The sequence below is a fragment of the Paramormyrops kingsleyae genome, chromosome 18 (assembly GCF_048594095.1).
Source record: "Paramormyrops kingsleyae isolate MSU_618 chromosome 18, PKINGS_0.4, whole genome shotgun sequence".
In the NCBI taxonomy this organism is placed as follows: domain Eukaryota; kingdom Metazoa; phylum Chordata; class Actinopteri; order Osteoglossiformes; family Mormyridae; genus Paramormyrops; species Paramormyrops kingsleyae.
This window is the reverse complement of record NC_132814.1, coordinates 15,553,258-15,569,852: the sequence shown is the minus strand read 5'-3', so window position 1 is coordinate 15,569,852 and position 16,595 is coordinate 15,553,258. Positions and strand designations below refer to the sequence as shown.

Below are 16,595 nucleotides of genomic sequence, written 5' to 3'. Positions count from 1 at the left end.
AATTGCCTTGCTCTGAAGTAGTGAGTGCCATGCAAATGAACAACCACATGTTGTCTGTTTTTTTCGCATCTAACTTATAGGCTACTTTAAGTTACTTTGTGCATGTACGGACAGATTAGGAGCATGACCTTAAAATACTGCTACACATTGGAACAATACATTCATTTATTTTTGCGTTCAAACATTTTAGCGGTGTTTGTCTTTTGTTAAAAATTCATTTTTACACTTAATGCAATCATATTTACGCAGTTTGGCACAAATAAGGTAAATCCAACTGCTTATACAGAACAATTTCGTAGGGTAACAAAAAACATCCATCCATCCGTGCATCTTATTTCATCCTTATCCTTGTCAAGTACGCGAGAAGCCTAATGCCAGGCAGCTCAGGACATAAGCCAGGGGTGTCAGTCCATCGCAGGGTACATTTACTGACACTCACACAGACTGCGGGAGAAAACACGAGTATCCAGAAGAAACTCGGGCAGCACAGGGAGAACATGCGAAATTTGTTGGTTAGCTAGATAACGTGTCGGATTTAAGCTACAGCAGTTTAAATTGACTTTATGTTCGTCCACTGACATTTAGCCAAGACTACCTTCAGCCCGACAAGTTATCTTGCTAATCCCAAAAGCCATCTTCGTGATATAGGCCCCAGGTACCAGTAAATAAAAAGAAAAGAACGCTTCTGTCACCATATAAACATTTTCTTCACGTGTTTATTTTATTTGTACATCTCGATTATCACTTATAATTCTGAAAGACAGCAGCATCTAGAAAAATATTACACATAAAAATGTAGAAACTATACAAAAATAAATAGCTTTAAGAGGAAGCTTTAATATTACATAGTACAAGCCTTCACTGAAGGAATATCATGCTGATATTTTCTCCCTTACATTCCTAATGTACAGTTACTGGAATGCTACATCACAAAATGTCTAGAAATAAATTACAAATCAATACTAACCTAAAATTCAACGTGAGTGAATAATCTGGAAAATGTTTCCGCATGCAGCAAAAAAAGCAAACAATAAACATTTTAGATGCCGTTACCAACATGCCCGTGGGTGTGAGCATAATGCCTCAACGTTGCACTTTCGATCAATTCGTAACTTCTCTCCACTTAATGGTTAGATTTACCCTTGAAAGTAAAGAAAGGGTGTATTCTAATTTTATATGGATGCATGAGATCAGATCCCCTGACGAAAAACCAAAAGGAGCTGGTTACAGGCTGAACTATATTCAGTTCCACGTGTCACGTACTCTGGATTGAAGCATATCTAATTTTACGCGACCTCCGTTCATAAGGATCACGTCGGGATTATACCATCCTCACACTCCGTCGGTTGGCCCACGCTTACCCTGCCAACACAGAGCTCTAAGAATGCTGCAAGGGAACATTTCTACAGTCTGATGGTTTAGTTAAACAAGTGTAACTTATTGTTGCCTAAATACATGATTGTATATAAATACCTATACACATAGTTGCTGTTTGTTTTAGGAATCGTTTGGGGGAGGAGTGACATTGTAACAGGCACAGCATACTACGGTTTGTTAGTTAAACTGCTTATTTGGGGTTATTTGATAGAATCCCTCCTGAGCCCTGTCCGGAGAATTCTGTCACTTGTTCTCCTCAAATGCGTATGCGCTTCTTCTGCTCTTACTAAGCTGTGCGTATAATTGGGAACTCATTTGTGGCTGATGTAACTATCAGTTAGTGTTCGCTGATCGCAAAAAACTATTAAGGTTCTGTATTTGCTTTGCGAGTTGAATTACTTATGTACAAATGTATTGAATACTCTGTTGCTTTTTTCTGTGGTTTATAATTTAGCCAGAACTAAATTACATTATGTTTTGTTTTTGTTTGAATCCCCCATGAGTACAGAAAATGTTTTGTTCTGTTATAGTAATATATATTATATATGAACAGCTATGAAACCAAAGTTCGTTTTGTGATACATTAAGTGGCTTTTCTCATTTTAAAATTTGTTTTTCTTGTGCTTTTGTTTTAAGTGTTAAATAAAAGTTTACCTTTCTCCATTTATTAAGGCGCTACATTGTTCCAGTTTTCTGTGGTTGAATTTGAAATTTGTGTTGTTCTGGGGGGGCAGCTATCCTGTAAAGGGATGGTGGAGGTATGGTACAACTGTGTCTCAGTAGCTTCCCTTTACAATACAAATAAACAAACTAATTGAAATATTGTCATCTAATGTTACTCAGCAATTTTACATCCTTTGAGGTAGATCTCAAACCGGCAGAACTGTTAATAGTGGTTAAAAATATTAGCGAGAATCACCAGCCACAGCACTTGATCCTCTGATCAGGCTCATGGGATTTTTACTTACAAAAATGTTCTGAGGGCAGAATAAAAAAAATATTGGTTCAGAAACAATCAGATTGTAGAGGAGGTGGGTCCAAGCAACTAGAGGAGGTGGGATCAACCAATCAGATGTCTTGGACCCACCTCTTCTAGTTGCTTGGACCCACCTCCTCTACAATATGAATGGCTATCTCTCTGAACCAATCATTTTCCACTCTACCCTCAGCACATTTTTGTGAAAGTAGAACCTCCATGAGCTCCGATCAGGCTAACAATAGCAGGCCCATCCCACGTGTTTCATCCTCCCGTTGCTTGGCTGTGGGGTCGGATGTTCAGCACTCCTGGTGAGCACACTCCACGGAGACTGGTGTCGGCTTCTTGGCCAGGTCACACCTCTCGGGCTCCACGGTCTTCCCGGTGTAGTCGGTGCAGAATACGGCACGCCGGCGCTCACCATGCCTGCAGTTACGTGAGCAGGAGGACCAAGGTCCCATCTGCCACACGGGGCAGGGCAAGTCGCCGCAGGGCCGGATATCGGTGGGCCTCAGGCCCTCGTCACAGACGAAGGTGGGGAGGCCTCTCTCATCCCTGCACTCCACGTCTCGCCGGGACCACCCTGACCCACAGGTCTTAGAACACTCAGACCACTCCCCCATGATCCACTCAGACCTGCCGATTGGCTGGATGGTGTGTGGCGACACCCTCTTTTCGCCGGCCCTGCTGAAGGAGACGCCCTTGGGGAGGTAGAAGCTGTACTTGACTCTGGGCGGAGATGCCTCGCCGGCTGTGGACAGCAGCTGGATGGTGACACCTTCCTGAAGCTGGTGGAAGCTCTGGATACGCTCCAGCGTGGTGGAGGACCCGCTGTACCGTAGGAAAGCCCCTCTCACTGGGACGTCTTGCTCCACGGTGGACACGGAGAAGTTCCCGTTCAGGATGTAGGCTCCGTCTTCCGCCATGACGGCCAGGTAGTTGCCGTCATGCTCCATCCCGCGCTGACTGCGCTGTTTGATGTCGATGTTGGTGGCACCAGCTGGGATGGTCACGATATCATTGTAGCCGTATCTGGGACGAGGCAAACAAGCTGTTATTGGCCACCGACATGGAGCAGGAAATGAAATGACGTAACTCATGAAGGCTCCACGCAACCAGATGTTTTGTGAGACTGATGCCGATAACAGCAGAGACTCACACGGCCCGGTTCATGGAGCCGGTGACCTTCCTGCAGCTGGACCCATCGCCCCCACACACGCCGCACTTGTCCAGCTTCTCACTGGAGCCGATCACCAGGTCACATCCCGCTTTGACGCACTGGCCCTGGACGCAGATGGACGTGGTGTCCAGACCGCATGTGGTGCCATCGACGACCTGGGCATCACCCAAAGCATACAGTGGCTGACGTCACATAAATGTTGGCTAAGATTTATCACCAAGTCAAGTTGACTTCATTGTCAGACCACCACCCATATACAGCTATATAGTGGCACAAAACAATGGTCCCCCAGGACCAACCGGGTTAACAGGGGAGGGTCTTCACAGGACTTAAATTATAAAAACATGGGACAGTTCAAAAGCAGGGGGGTTGGACGACAGGGTTTATATACATTATCAGATCCAAGTTTTAAAAAAAAAAAAATTCCCTGCTAGTCCAACCTAAGCAGCTTTTCCTCTGCTTCTACTTTGTGGTATGTCTGCTTGCACAACGCGCTGTGTGCGTTTATGTATGTATATGTAAATCACTCCGGGGTAACACTGTTGGGAAGGGAGGTCATGTGACCACAGGGCAAACATGGCGAGGACTCCACACACAAAGGGGGCGGCATGGAGCGTGGGACACATGTAAATGGAGGGGGCGCGGAGTCGTGTGCACTTATCTGTTTTTGAGAAACTCAGATATAACCTTTTGTTTTTATAAACTTGGATGTAATTCAGGTCTTTAATAGTAAAGTTTGTTGTTAATCACGATGCTCCAAAAATTAACTGGTCATGCCCCCCCGGTCCATGGCTGGAGGCCATTGAGCCACTGTAGTGCTGCATTGTGGTCCATATGATTAAGAGCAAAGATCTGATGTGGTTATGTGGCGCATGTTTGCGGCCTGATCTGCGCTGATCGGAGGGGGGTCACACCTTGGCCTCGAACACCCGGAACTCGCTGCTGCCCCTGGCCCTGCAGACCAGCCTGCACCTGTCCCGGGGCGAGATGCCGGCATACTTCGGGATCCAGCGCTTCGTGTTCCCGCTTCCGTCTATCTGGCCCAGGTTGTTGTACCTCTCGCACTGCTCCTCCCTGAAGCTCTTACCTAAAAACAACAGGTCAGGGTTAGCCAAGTCTGCATGCGTGCTGAGGCCCTTGCTGGCCAGCCCGTCCGCTCTGCCCGCCAGCCGGTTCTCATACCCATGGGAGGTTAATAAAAAACAGCCGTAGCCTTGCCTAAAGGCCCAGTTTGCCTCTGCACCAACAGGACCCCAGAGGTAAGTGCCATAAAGCCATTTAATTTTACACTCTATCATCTCTGCAAGCCCTATGACTGACAAAGGCTAACTATTAACTGCATTTTTTATATTTATTTATTATGGATTTTATTTATTATTATTTTTTCCTTTTATTTATTATATGTAAACATTGGTGGAAGAGCAAACAGAATTTTAAGGTTAAGGTTAAGGTTACTTTATTGTCATCAACGGCTTTATACATGTACAAAGTGTGATGAGACAACGTTTCCCATTGGCCCCGGTGCAACATCTAGTAACACTGAACGTCACATAGTAACATTGAACGTCACATCAACGGGGCAAAAGGGTGCAAACAGACAACACAATACAGTGCAAAAGGTGCACAACAAGTTACAATTAATAAATGGAACAATAAATGGACAGAACAGTACACAATACTCCAGTATTATTTAGTTGTACAATAAAGATTCTATTCTATTCTATTCTATTCTATTCTACGGACAGCTGTCAAGATACCTGTTACCTGGTTTGTCTCAAAAGCTTTGAAGATACCTCATAATATTATTCCTAATAATACTGCTTGTATTTCAAAACGACTTCACAGCAAATTAATAAGATGCTGTGGGGATCGTTCTGTTAGACCGCTACGTGTTGCGATCTTGAGTCAAAGGACACGGTCGCGTGGCATGAAGCAGCCCCCAGGACCTCGCCAGTCCCTCGCTAGTCCCTCGCTTAAGCGTGCTCTGTGGACGAGAGCATCCTTACCACTGTTTTCCAGGCAGGCTTCAGTGTTGCAGGACTGGTACTTGACTCGCTGTCCCACGCAGTACCTGCCTCCGTTCCGGGGTTCTGGGTCAGTGCACTCCCGGTGAGACAACTCCACGCCCCCACCGCAGGTCCTGGAACAGAGACCCCACGGGCCCCAGGATCCCCAGCTTCCGTCTATGGTGGTCTGAGGGCGGAGCTGGAGCAGAGAGAAACATAGTCTGTAGCCTGAATGCTGCATTTACTGTAACACTAGCGTTAGTCTTAGCATTAGCATTAGTGTCAATATTAGCAATAGTCTTAACCTTAGTCTTAGCATTAGCGTTAGTCTTAGCATTAGTGTCAGTATTAGCAATAGTCTTAGCTTTAGTCTTAGCATTAGTGTTAGTCTTAGCATTAGTGTCAGTATTAGCAATAGTCTTAGATTTAATCTTAGCATTAGCGTTAGTTAAGATACAATAGAGCAAGAGCAACACAGCATCTTCCAACAAAGCAAGAACGTAAAAAGACTATTCAATGAGCAGAAAGTACAATGTTAAGAACATGCAGGGAACGTGGAGTGGTGTACGACTGATGAAGATGTAACGGATGGGCCTTGTTATCGTTCTTAAATCACATAAATCTAAAAGGATGGCAGATCCGCAAGAGAGGCTCCAGGACAGATCCAACTTGTAAACCTTCAAAGTCTCACTGCAGTCAGCAGTCCTGGGAGAACCTGGGTTGGGCTCCGCTTGGCACCTTGGGGCTCAGGCAGGTCTGTGACACATCCATCCCTCCCTGCATTCCTGGCTCATGTCTCTTGGCTTGTGGGACCCCCTCCCACCCACCCCATGACACTGCTTGGCAGCCGCGACGTTGGAAGTGTCCCATCTCGCAATGACTTTTCCACGATGTCGTAGTGGAAAATCCTTTTTTAAAAAGCACAGTACCAAATATAACTGTGCAGATCATCGAGATGGGTATATTTGGAATACAGATCGAGGCGTTGCAATTATTTTATGGTGCCCTGCAGGCCTAAACGTATTTAGCAGATGCCTTTGGTCCAAAGTGACATACGTGTGAGGAAAACTTTGGATCAAAGCAGAGGGTCACACAACATCCAGTGCTGGGGTTGTTTGAGGTCTCAACAGGCTGTCTGTGGGACTCAAACCCATGATCTTCTGGGAAAAGGCACAGATCCATAATCCAACGCATACAAACCACCCATAGGTCTAAAGAACAGGATGAGGCCTCACAATGAAGGCAGTAGGCCATATTAATTGAACTGACATGGCTTTGTAGCGGCGGTTATTAGTGGCGATTTGTAGGTGGACCCTCAAGCCCAACTCAGGACGAGAGACTCACCTTTGGCCAGTTGGCCTCCACGCACGAGCCGTCCAGGCAGGAGGCATGGGTGCCGCACGGCGTACCATCTGCCCAAGGCAGGCTGCCTTTCCTGGTGGCGCACTGAGCCTGGCCTGCCTCCTGGCACCACAGCTGGCCGCATGTGTCCACGTCGGTCACGTTGGCACAGTGGCGGAACGTCTCGCCGAAGGCCTGCCGGCATTGGCGGTCCAGGCTGTATGTCAGGCCTGGCGGCTCAATGGGCAGGGGGAGGCTATTCTCAGGTGCATCCAATAGGCAGTCCCCTGGGGCGGGAGAAGAGGGAGGAGGCGGGGCATCAGGGGGGAGGGGCATTTCGTCACTAGGAGTCTGGGGCGGGGGTAGTATTTATTCTAAGGCTGATGATTTGGGACTCATTAAAAAAAAACACATTTGTGAGGAGGGGGGGGGGGGTTACAAAAACGCAACAGCGTCTAACAGTTATTTCATGGGGGGGGCAGCGTTCAACCGGAGCCTCCCCGTTTTTACTAATGCATCCCACCAGTCAATTTATAACCTCTGCTGATTTATGCTAGATTTATTCGCCAGTTATAAGTGCCGAAGAGGGGGTGCAACAGTAACTCCTATGTGTCCCGCTGTCTGCCCCGCCTCCCCCCCCCCCAGCCCCCACTTAGCTTTAAGGTGGAAGGAAACGGTTCTTAAACACGGAATGTGAGAACCAGGGAGAGTCAACAAGTGACTCAGAGGAAAGGAGGCGCATCCGAAAAACCTGAATCACTGACAGGCATAAATCGTCCTGATATGTGTGTGGCTTTTTTTTGTCGGTCATCCCTGCAGATTCATCTCCCCGCTGCGGGAATGACCTTGGCGGACACGACTGAGCGCTGTGAGGAATTCCGAGTTATTTTTTGCACACAGGTTGCGGTAGCCAAGCACCCCCCTCACCCAACACCCCCACCCCGCAAGAGCCAGTATGCTTTCTAGTCGCCCCAGCCCACTGAATGGCATTCCCATGTGTTAAGTACAAAAGCATTTACGCCTTCTGGAAGACCAGCACAGACAAAATATATTACTGTTGTCATGATGCTCTCTGTAGGACATACAGTCGGGGGTTTTTAGAAACCATAATTTATGTTTTTTTCAGGGGGGGAGGGGGTTGTGAAAGAAAATGCCCCTGAAAAACTAGGTCAACACAGGGATTTTACCTCCCCCGAAGAGCAACATAACAGTTCATCATAACTCTTTAAGGCTAGTAATAGACTTTTAAGGCTAAAAGTCAAAAAAGGTTCAATGAAATTGTAACTGTCAAACACTTTGGTTTGATTTTGAACCTCAAGTGGGTTAGGATGCTGTGCCTGTGATTGGAGTGACTGGAAGAGCGCTGGTTCAAATCCCAGGGTCAGCAGAGGTGATTTCACAACTGAGCCCCTGAGCAATTGTCTTAACTCCTGGTTGCTATGGGGACTGTCTGACCCCACAATTGTAGGAACTGTAATTGCGTACAACCAAAATGCAGAGCCCTGTGATAATGCAGAACTTGTAACACCTGTAACACAGGAACAGCAGGGAGTCTCAGCAGGATAATTTTAAAATATGAGTCTCTGTAAGTAAGGCTGGCAGCGTGCTTACCATGACCCGCGTCAAAGAACTCTGTGACATGGTAGGCGCTGCAGGGCGACCAGGGCAAGGCTTTGCTGAGGTCCTCGAATACGGGGGCCATCACGTGGTGTCCGCCGAGGTGCCCGAACTTTCTCTCGCAGTTCCTGGAGTCGTCATGCGGCATGCTGAGCACGTGACCTAACGAGACAGATGCCGCCCCAACACCATTAGCACTGAACTTCTCACTCCCCCCACAGCGATGAACATTTTCAGGGCAGTAGGTGTTATTTAATCCGGCAATGACGCGGACACCTAGTTCGTGGGCTACAGTGAAGGCGGTCTGCAGGCCGTTGTCCTCGACGACGAAGCAACTCCTTTTCGGGTCACACATGGTGCCCACGTCGGCCACCCCCAGGGTGCTGCAGCTGTGGTGCCCGCAGATGTCCTGCAGACGAGGAGAGACACAGCAGATGCTACGTGGTGACGCTGTTTCTGCTCCGCGCTTTTCCACTCCGCCTCCGGTCGGCCAAGCACACGTTAGTCTATCCATCGTAAAAACAGAGCCGATGAACCAGGGCCAGAGCTCTGTTTGGGTTCAGGGGGGGAGCCTCTGGCTCACGTTCTGAGCACAGGGGCCCCAGGTCTGCCCCCTCGACCCTTCTGCTTTCCACAGGAACCAGACAAACTAGAGACGTGGTTTAGCACTTAACTGGAAACCCGTCTGCACTCGGGACGAGCGCAGCAGATCGGAACCTGGAGCGGGTCCCGCTACGCCGGGATGCGTGGTGCTCAGACCCTCCGTCAGCCATTTGTGGCAAAACGGACGTTTCCTGTCTACTAACTGATCCACAGATGGGATCCTCGGCGCTAATCCCAACGAGTGGGTGGCATTTCCCAGCCACAGTATCTGGACAGAAGAGCAAATTTCCAAAACTGGCTCAGTTTATTTTTTTTGTTGTTTTCGAGATTAGACCACCAGTGACCTAAAATCAGGTTTCCTCATGATATGTTACAGTACTCGGAACCAAAACTCACTCATTCCTCAAGTAATCCAATGAAGAGCTTTCGTTAGATTTCCCAAAACCTGACAGAAATGGTACTTACAAACTGAGTTTAGAAAATTTTAAGTTTCTAATATACTACAGAGCTAGTGAAGATGGTACCAGACTGGTAATCAGTGACCATACTTCTCAGACTGGGTACAAAGTTCATATTTCATGTGCCACAACAGCAAGACCGTCAGAGGGGCAAGGATACCCTGGCAGATTCAGGGAGCCCGACACTTTACTGAATATGAAAAACACTAATGTATATGCTCAAGAAACATTGTACATCTGCTCAGTAAATTCTACCGTGGCCGACTCTCCCACCGTTCACGGGGCCCGAGGTGACATTTTGCCAGGGGGCCCTGAATATCAATGGACCAGCACACGATTATTGGGGTACAGAGCTAATGGGATTGGGTTCTGCAGCTCCGTGGATCTAGAACCCCACTTCTGTGGGAGGTGTTCCACGCAAGCCCTCACCTGTCGGGTGAACAGGAGCGCCGTGTCGTAGTGCTCAGGGTTCCGCTGGCTCCTGGGGTTAAACAGCTGCTGCCAGGCACAGAAGTTGCGGAGGGTCAGGTCGCCGTTGGCCGAAACGCTGGGCCCCGCCTCCTGGTCCTCCACCACCAGCATCTTCACCACCACCAGGCTGACTGAGTTCTTAAGGCTGGGGTGCTTGTAGACCTGGGCCGCCATGCTGACCAGGGTCAGAAGGTAGTGCTGTGCGTGGAGTGGGAAGGTGGCACAAGCCGTGGGTCACATGGTAGGAGAACCGGGCCAGATCAGAACCTTCTTCATGAGGGCAGGGTGAGCTACTACTTACACTACTGAGGTGAGTACACTAGTGCTCATTATTATGTGCCCCTTGCAATTATGGGGTGTCTCGATCAGATCTAGGCAATAGTCGGTCTGTGAGCCATATCCAGTCTGCAGAGCTCTGGCCTCCATGATCATTAAAATGGAAAACAAACAGGTATAGTTCTAAGGTTTTATGTTCCAGTATATGAAGATGACCAGAATTTTGCTCACAAATATTTATTTGAGTTAATAACAAATAATCTTAAAATTTAATAAGTCTATTATTGTAGCTTTCATGGAACATGAAAATAAGCATTAACAAATGGCGCTGACTGACTTTGTGAAGTTAAGATTTGGCCCTCAACGGAAAATAATTGCCCAGGCCTGGTCTAATGAACAAATAACCTAAATTATGTGGAAAATCTCTAAACCACTTATGCATTTGGAAAGAAAATACGAGAAACCTGAGAAGCAAGCAAACGACACAACTTTTTAGCAGTCAGTATTTAACTAAATTATAAACATGGATTTTCAAGTCTATTTTGTTAGAAGTGGCATTAAGCACTTCAGCTGACTGTCACCGATACGGGTCGGACGGTTTAAGAATCGCTCTCCTGCTTAATTATCTGTTGAGTTGTAGCGCGGGTTTAGGATTTCAGTCTGGGCACGGCGGAGCGCTTTCAGAAGCTGCGGTTTGCATACTCGTGTCGGGAGATGGATTGTATGTCTGCGGTCTGCGATTCGGTTAGTGCCTCCTTGCGCAAACACACCGCACCGCTATGTACACGAGCAGACGGGCACACACACGCTCGGCAACGTGACACATTTATAGAATAGTGCATTTACTACACTCCAGGGTAGAAAAGCAGTGCCCCACCAAAACTTGAGTATCGTCTGGTCGAGGCCCAGTGTTTACATTTATGCAGATTCATTTCCAGTCCAATTAATCCCACATTCTTTCCGACCGAAACTAGCCGACTTTAACGACGTGTTAATTTCTTCACTGTGGAGATGTTGAGTACTCTGTGGCACGTCTTGGCCGCTCTTGGCCAAATTCATACAACACGGGGCAATTTAGTCGAAACAGATGGTTCCTTTTCGTTAGGCTTCCAGCTTGCAGCCATCTTGCTTAAGGACTGTAAAATCCTCCGGTGGAAGCCCTTAATCCACTGTTTTTCATGGGAAAATGTCTGAATACTACTACAACATATAAAAGTATGTGCCTTTGTCCCTCTGGCGGGGAGATACTGACAATACTCCTTATGACAAAATGTGAAACAAAGATCCCCTCTCACTAGATGCCTTGCGGTCTTCAGAAACTCCCTCTGCAACAGACGCACTGCTTTACATTTCTTTATTGGATGCATTTATCCAACTTGACTTAGAATAGAGGAAAGGGTTACAATTGATGGCCATTGCGTGGGATTAGAACCCATGACCTTCACACTGAGAGCAAAATACCCTAGTGGTTGAGCTACAGGAGCAAACTAGACAGTTTCCCTTCAGTTCTCCCAAATAAATTCTTCATTTTCAGTTCTCCTGGCAGATTCAAAGACACTACACTTTGAATTCTCCTAATGAGGTGTATTTCATAAGCATCTCAGAACTTGTCCTCATGACCTTCCAGTAAAATCACAGCAGAAGATTCTTAAGCTGCTCGAAATGTCCTGTTTGTCAGCTTCGATGTCAAAAAAAAGACTACTGTTTTTAATTGTTTCATACATTTATCTTGGTGAATAACATTGTTCATCGCTTTTGGAGGACTTCCAGGGTAAAGTGCTTAGATTTCTCAGGTCATTCCCACTTCTACACTAAAATCCAGTGTGTTACTGCAGGATTTAACAGACGATGGATTGCACCCATCAGTCGATACAATATCAATGACTTTCTGCCAACTTTTTCGAATAACTACCATTAAAACCTTCAAACTCTTAAAATTTAGTGACCCATAATAACACTGGTAATGTGTTTCCTAATCAAGCAACGCCAGTCAATCATGACACTTAGCGATAATTCTGCGTGCGCTGCCGGTAAATCAATCCGGATTTAACGGAAATAGTTGAAGAGCAAACTTCCTTTCCGTGGAGCCGCTCGCCACAGAAAGTGAATATTTGCTAAACTGATGGAAACGGTCGCTCATTCCGCGCAGTGTGGACTATCGTAACAGAAAGGCTGCATCCGTCCGCTTAAGGGTTCTGGGAAGAGAACCAGTGCTCTTAAAAGTATGCGGGAAAATATGCCCAACTTTCCTGAGAAATTTCTGACGTGAATACGTATAAAATTACTCTTGGCCAAACGGGTTGGCGCAGGAAGCGGCCATTTAACGGCCACGCATTAAATACCGGAATAGAGACTGCCTTATGTCGCTCCTAAAATATATTTGTATTACAAGCTACTGGAACAAAAACGGCTTCATTTTTTTGTCAAGCTCATTCAGAAGTTACCCAATCGACTGTATAAATAGCTCACATTAAAATGCTATGATTGTGGTAAATTCTGTATAATTTCAGCGCGACATTGTTAATTTAAAACAAATATCAGTTTACTGGAAATAACGCGCAATAAATGTGCTTAAGAGTAGCCTATAGAAATAAGTTTGATATTATATATATATGGCTATAGAGACACTTACCTTCAGGTCGTCCCCGTAGAAACGTGCCATCGTTGAATCTGCCACCACCAAAGTTTCTATGTACCTCTCCGCGGACACGAAGCGCTTCTCTCTTGGCACCGGCGATGCGCGCATCTCCCCCGATAAAATCGGAGCTCCTTGTCCCCTTTGCTCGTCTTCCTTTCGGTCGATGAGTATTTCTTGTACCCTCCGTGTTCCGGCGAGAACCCGCTTTTTAACGACATGCGGCTGCATCTGGGACGATTCGGCTCTCCCGCTGCCAGTCTGAGGCTCGATGAGATATTCATCTCCATCTGTTATAAACGATCCGTAGATCCCGTAACAAATACTGACAGCAACTACAGAGTCCGGCTTTGAGTCTACAGTCCCCGAATAGAAGCAGCCTTTCAAACTGGTCCCGACCGCATCTGTCTCGTTAATGTATCTGAGAATGTCAGACGCGCGGTGACCAGGAGGATGTAGGATTTCTTCTTGATCCGCACGGAAGTCCGACGTCTTGGGCAGGGAGTTTGATCTAATTCGGTGGATCTTAATTGCTGGGGCTAAGAAACTCTCATCCGGAGTCAAATTCAGAGTGAACTCTTTACCGAAAGCGGCAATTCTGAAACTCACCCGGTCTTCGCTCCGTGTCCAAAAGCGACCGCTATTCCTCTCATTTATTCTCAGAGGTATAATTTCCTCCGATTCGAAAAAGTCGGCAAGTGCAAAACGAGTAGAAAACGCAAGAAATATTATAGCTATAACTGAACTCATTTTTTAAAAATCAACGTGTAGACTTTATGTCAAAAGGGCCTATAGTTTTAATAACTAATTTTAAAATAAAAAAAATACAACAAAATGAACACCTATATCCGAAAATGTGTAGTAAGGTTACATTTATTCGCTGACAAAACGTACACGCACAACTGCTTGACCGCCTGTTGATTTTTATACTTGCATATGAGACTATATTCAAGTTTTTTCGACCACGACCTTTTACAAATGCACCTGATGCCTGAATTCTCCTGGTCTATGATTTAAATATTACTCTGAGCCTTAACTTAAAGCTAATGCAATTTCATTTGTAACCTGAGCTTTCCACTTCTCAGCGCCAGTGAGGGGTCCTTGATGCTGTGGTATTTATACCTTCTGGCTTAAACATTAGAGGTTTATTTTTGATGTTCCTCGCCACTTCTCTCTCTCCTCCCACTCGCACTTCATGAAAAAAAATATTTTGGATGAAAGTGATCCAATGAGAACAGACTGGCACTCCTCCGCCGTACTAGCCATAGTCTGACTTCCAGACAACTATTAGTAAAGTTTGTACACGCATCAGTAACGCTTTCGCAAAAATCCATTTACATTTACAAGAGAGAGAGGAGAGAGAAAGAGAGAGAGAGAGCGAAAAAAAAAACTTCAGCTAGAGAAGCAACACAGATGAACCGCAAATATGCAGTGTTTATAACTGTTTTATCGGTAGCTGCGACGTATATGCAAGGCGAAAAAGAGAAATTGCAAGTGCTGTACTCCATCCCGTAAAGTCGTAATTTGACAGCATCGCCGTTCTGTTGACGCTATCCAGCGCGCGCTCTTCGGCTGTGATGCTTAATAAACACATGTTAGTGACATCCAATAGATAAAACAAACCCGAAGGTCTTGGAGGAGTGTCAACATGTCTTGCCAACATATTTTACAAATGCAAAACAAGAGTGGGTCGAAAGAGTATGTGTACTGAGACAGAGGTCTGGAAACCACAAGAGATGTTACATTCAAAAAGCGGAGTGAGGTGTCACAACACCACCCACGCTGAAAGGCTGGCCCGCGTCATTCTGCTGGAACATTTAATTAGTAGTCGCCAACAAAATCTCCCAAGGGGAAAATATTTTTTAATCTCCGTTAAAATAGATTATTGTACTATGGATTAGAGGCAGGCTGACGTATTATTCTTCAATAAAGAGCATGTTTGTGTCTTTAATCTGAATTTATTGTAAACTTCGTGTTCCGATACTTTAACATATATAACCAGATAACGTATATACCCTTGCAGTTCCTCTCTGTTTAACATAGGGTTTTATGGTAATTACAGAATGTTTCACGTGAAACGTTAGGATGTAGGGTATATAAAATCAGAACTCCATTTCGATACTCCAGAAATAATCCCGCATATTGTCCAAACATCCCACTGCTAACAATGTATTCTCATTGCCGTTAGGTGGCGACATTGGATCAATTAAATATTGAGCCGTTGACTTACAATATAGAAGAATTTGTTTCACTGAAAATACAAGGTCAAATAATTAGCATGTGCAAACAGAATAATTTCCGCACAGTGTGAAGGTCGTATAGTTTGTGACGCTGCCCAAGTGTCAAGACCAAATGCAATATTATCAATTTACTTGCAGAAGTCCTAACTTGATTTTTGTAATCGTGACTGGTTGTGAACAACAGAGGTCGCAGTTGCATAGAAAGAACGAATCCGTTTCCTCCTTTCCAGGTGTAAATACATCCAGAAAAAGGCCCAAAACGATACTTAAAAAAATGTGTACAATTTCATTAAACATCTCTACTGACATTTTAGACATGTTTGGAAAGAAGAAAACATGTTAGTATTGAAAATCACCCAGTCTTTCAATGAATGTGAAATTTCAGCAACAATCTTTGCTTTATAGATTAGAATAAATGTTAGTATATCTACATCAGTGTAACATAATTGAGCAAATGGCAATTAAATATTTTCTGTTAGTTTTTATTGACCATATTGTTGCTTTTTCCGTTTTCTTTTTTTGGCATCATAAGATACCATCACCTTTACATTGAAACCACAGAGGACGTTTTGTGAAGCCAACACAACTTAAATTCATAACAAGTAGATTCATACCACTGATGTGATCATTTCGTGCCTTATACAATCCCATATTATTATGCTCAAATGCTTTTTTCTGCATCTACGGTAGATATTTATTAAAATAGCTCAAATTACATATTGGGGGAAAAAATGTCTTCCGAACGATTCAATTGGCTGCCAATATTTTTTCCTCATGTATTGCTTTAATGTAAAACTGCATATTTCTTGATTCCATAATAAACCAGTACATCTAAAACACATCGAAAGGGATACCCAGGCGCTGGGCGAATATCAAACTGATTACAACCTGTTAATGAAGACGGGGATAACGGCGATACGTTGTAGTAGTTATAGTCAATAGCATTTTAGCTATGACAACTGATAAAAATGACCAATTAAGAAGACAAAAATAATAAGAAATGCCTGGCAGAAATATTTTGTATTGATGTAGATTTTTCGGTGGTTACACGGCAGATTTATCCATTTTAAATTATCCAGACTGACAATCGGTTTTGTATGCTGTAAAACTTAAGTATGTCTGTCTGTATGATTGTTGCAGAACACAAAAACTAAAAGGAAGACGCTCTTTTCCATAGAGGAAAACAAGACACAAAGGAGGGGATGTTGTTTTAAGATGCTGTACCTTTACGCGGAACAAGACAATTTACACTGCAGTTTTTAACGCTGCACTGGATGCGTAACTAGGCTCACATCAGCACTCGCGCAAAGCGTTGTCCAGCGCACGAGCCAGTGGGAGGAAAAACCCGCCTCGCGCTGCGCTGTTAAGTGATTTTTGCAGAGCTCCAAGTGGCTGCGGTCTTAACCTTAAACCGG

At 45.1% G+C, this 16,595-nt stretch overlaps 1 protein-coding gene across 1 annotated transcript; it reads right to left on the bottom strand.

Moving 5' to 3' along the window:
• Positions 1-698: 698 nt before the first annotated feature.
• Positions 699-16,556, bottom strand: LOC111846244 (A disintegrin and metalloproteinase with thrombospondin motifs 8-like). The gene is made up of 9 exons (XM_023816268.2): positions 12,938-16,556; positions 9,988-10,227; positions 8,774-8,906; positions 8,492-8,659; positions 6,884-7,167; positions 5,540-5,738; positions 4,448-4,620; positions 3,513-3,688; positions 699-3,385 (listed from the first exon to the last, which is right to left on the bottom strand). The coding sequence occupies exons 1-9, from the start codon at positions 13,688-13,690 to the stop codon at positions 2,653-2,655; spliced, it is 2,859 nt and encodes a 952-aa protein (XP_023672036.2). The 5' UTR covers positions 13,691-16,556; the 3' UTR covers positions 699-2,652.
• Positions 16,557-16,595: the final 39 nt, after the last annotated feature.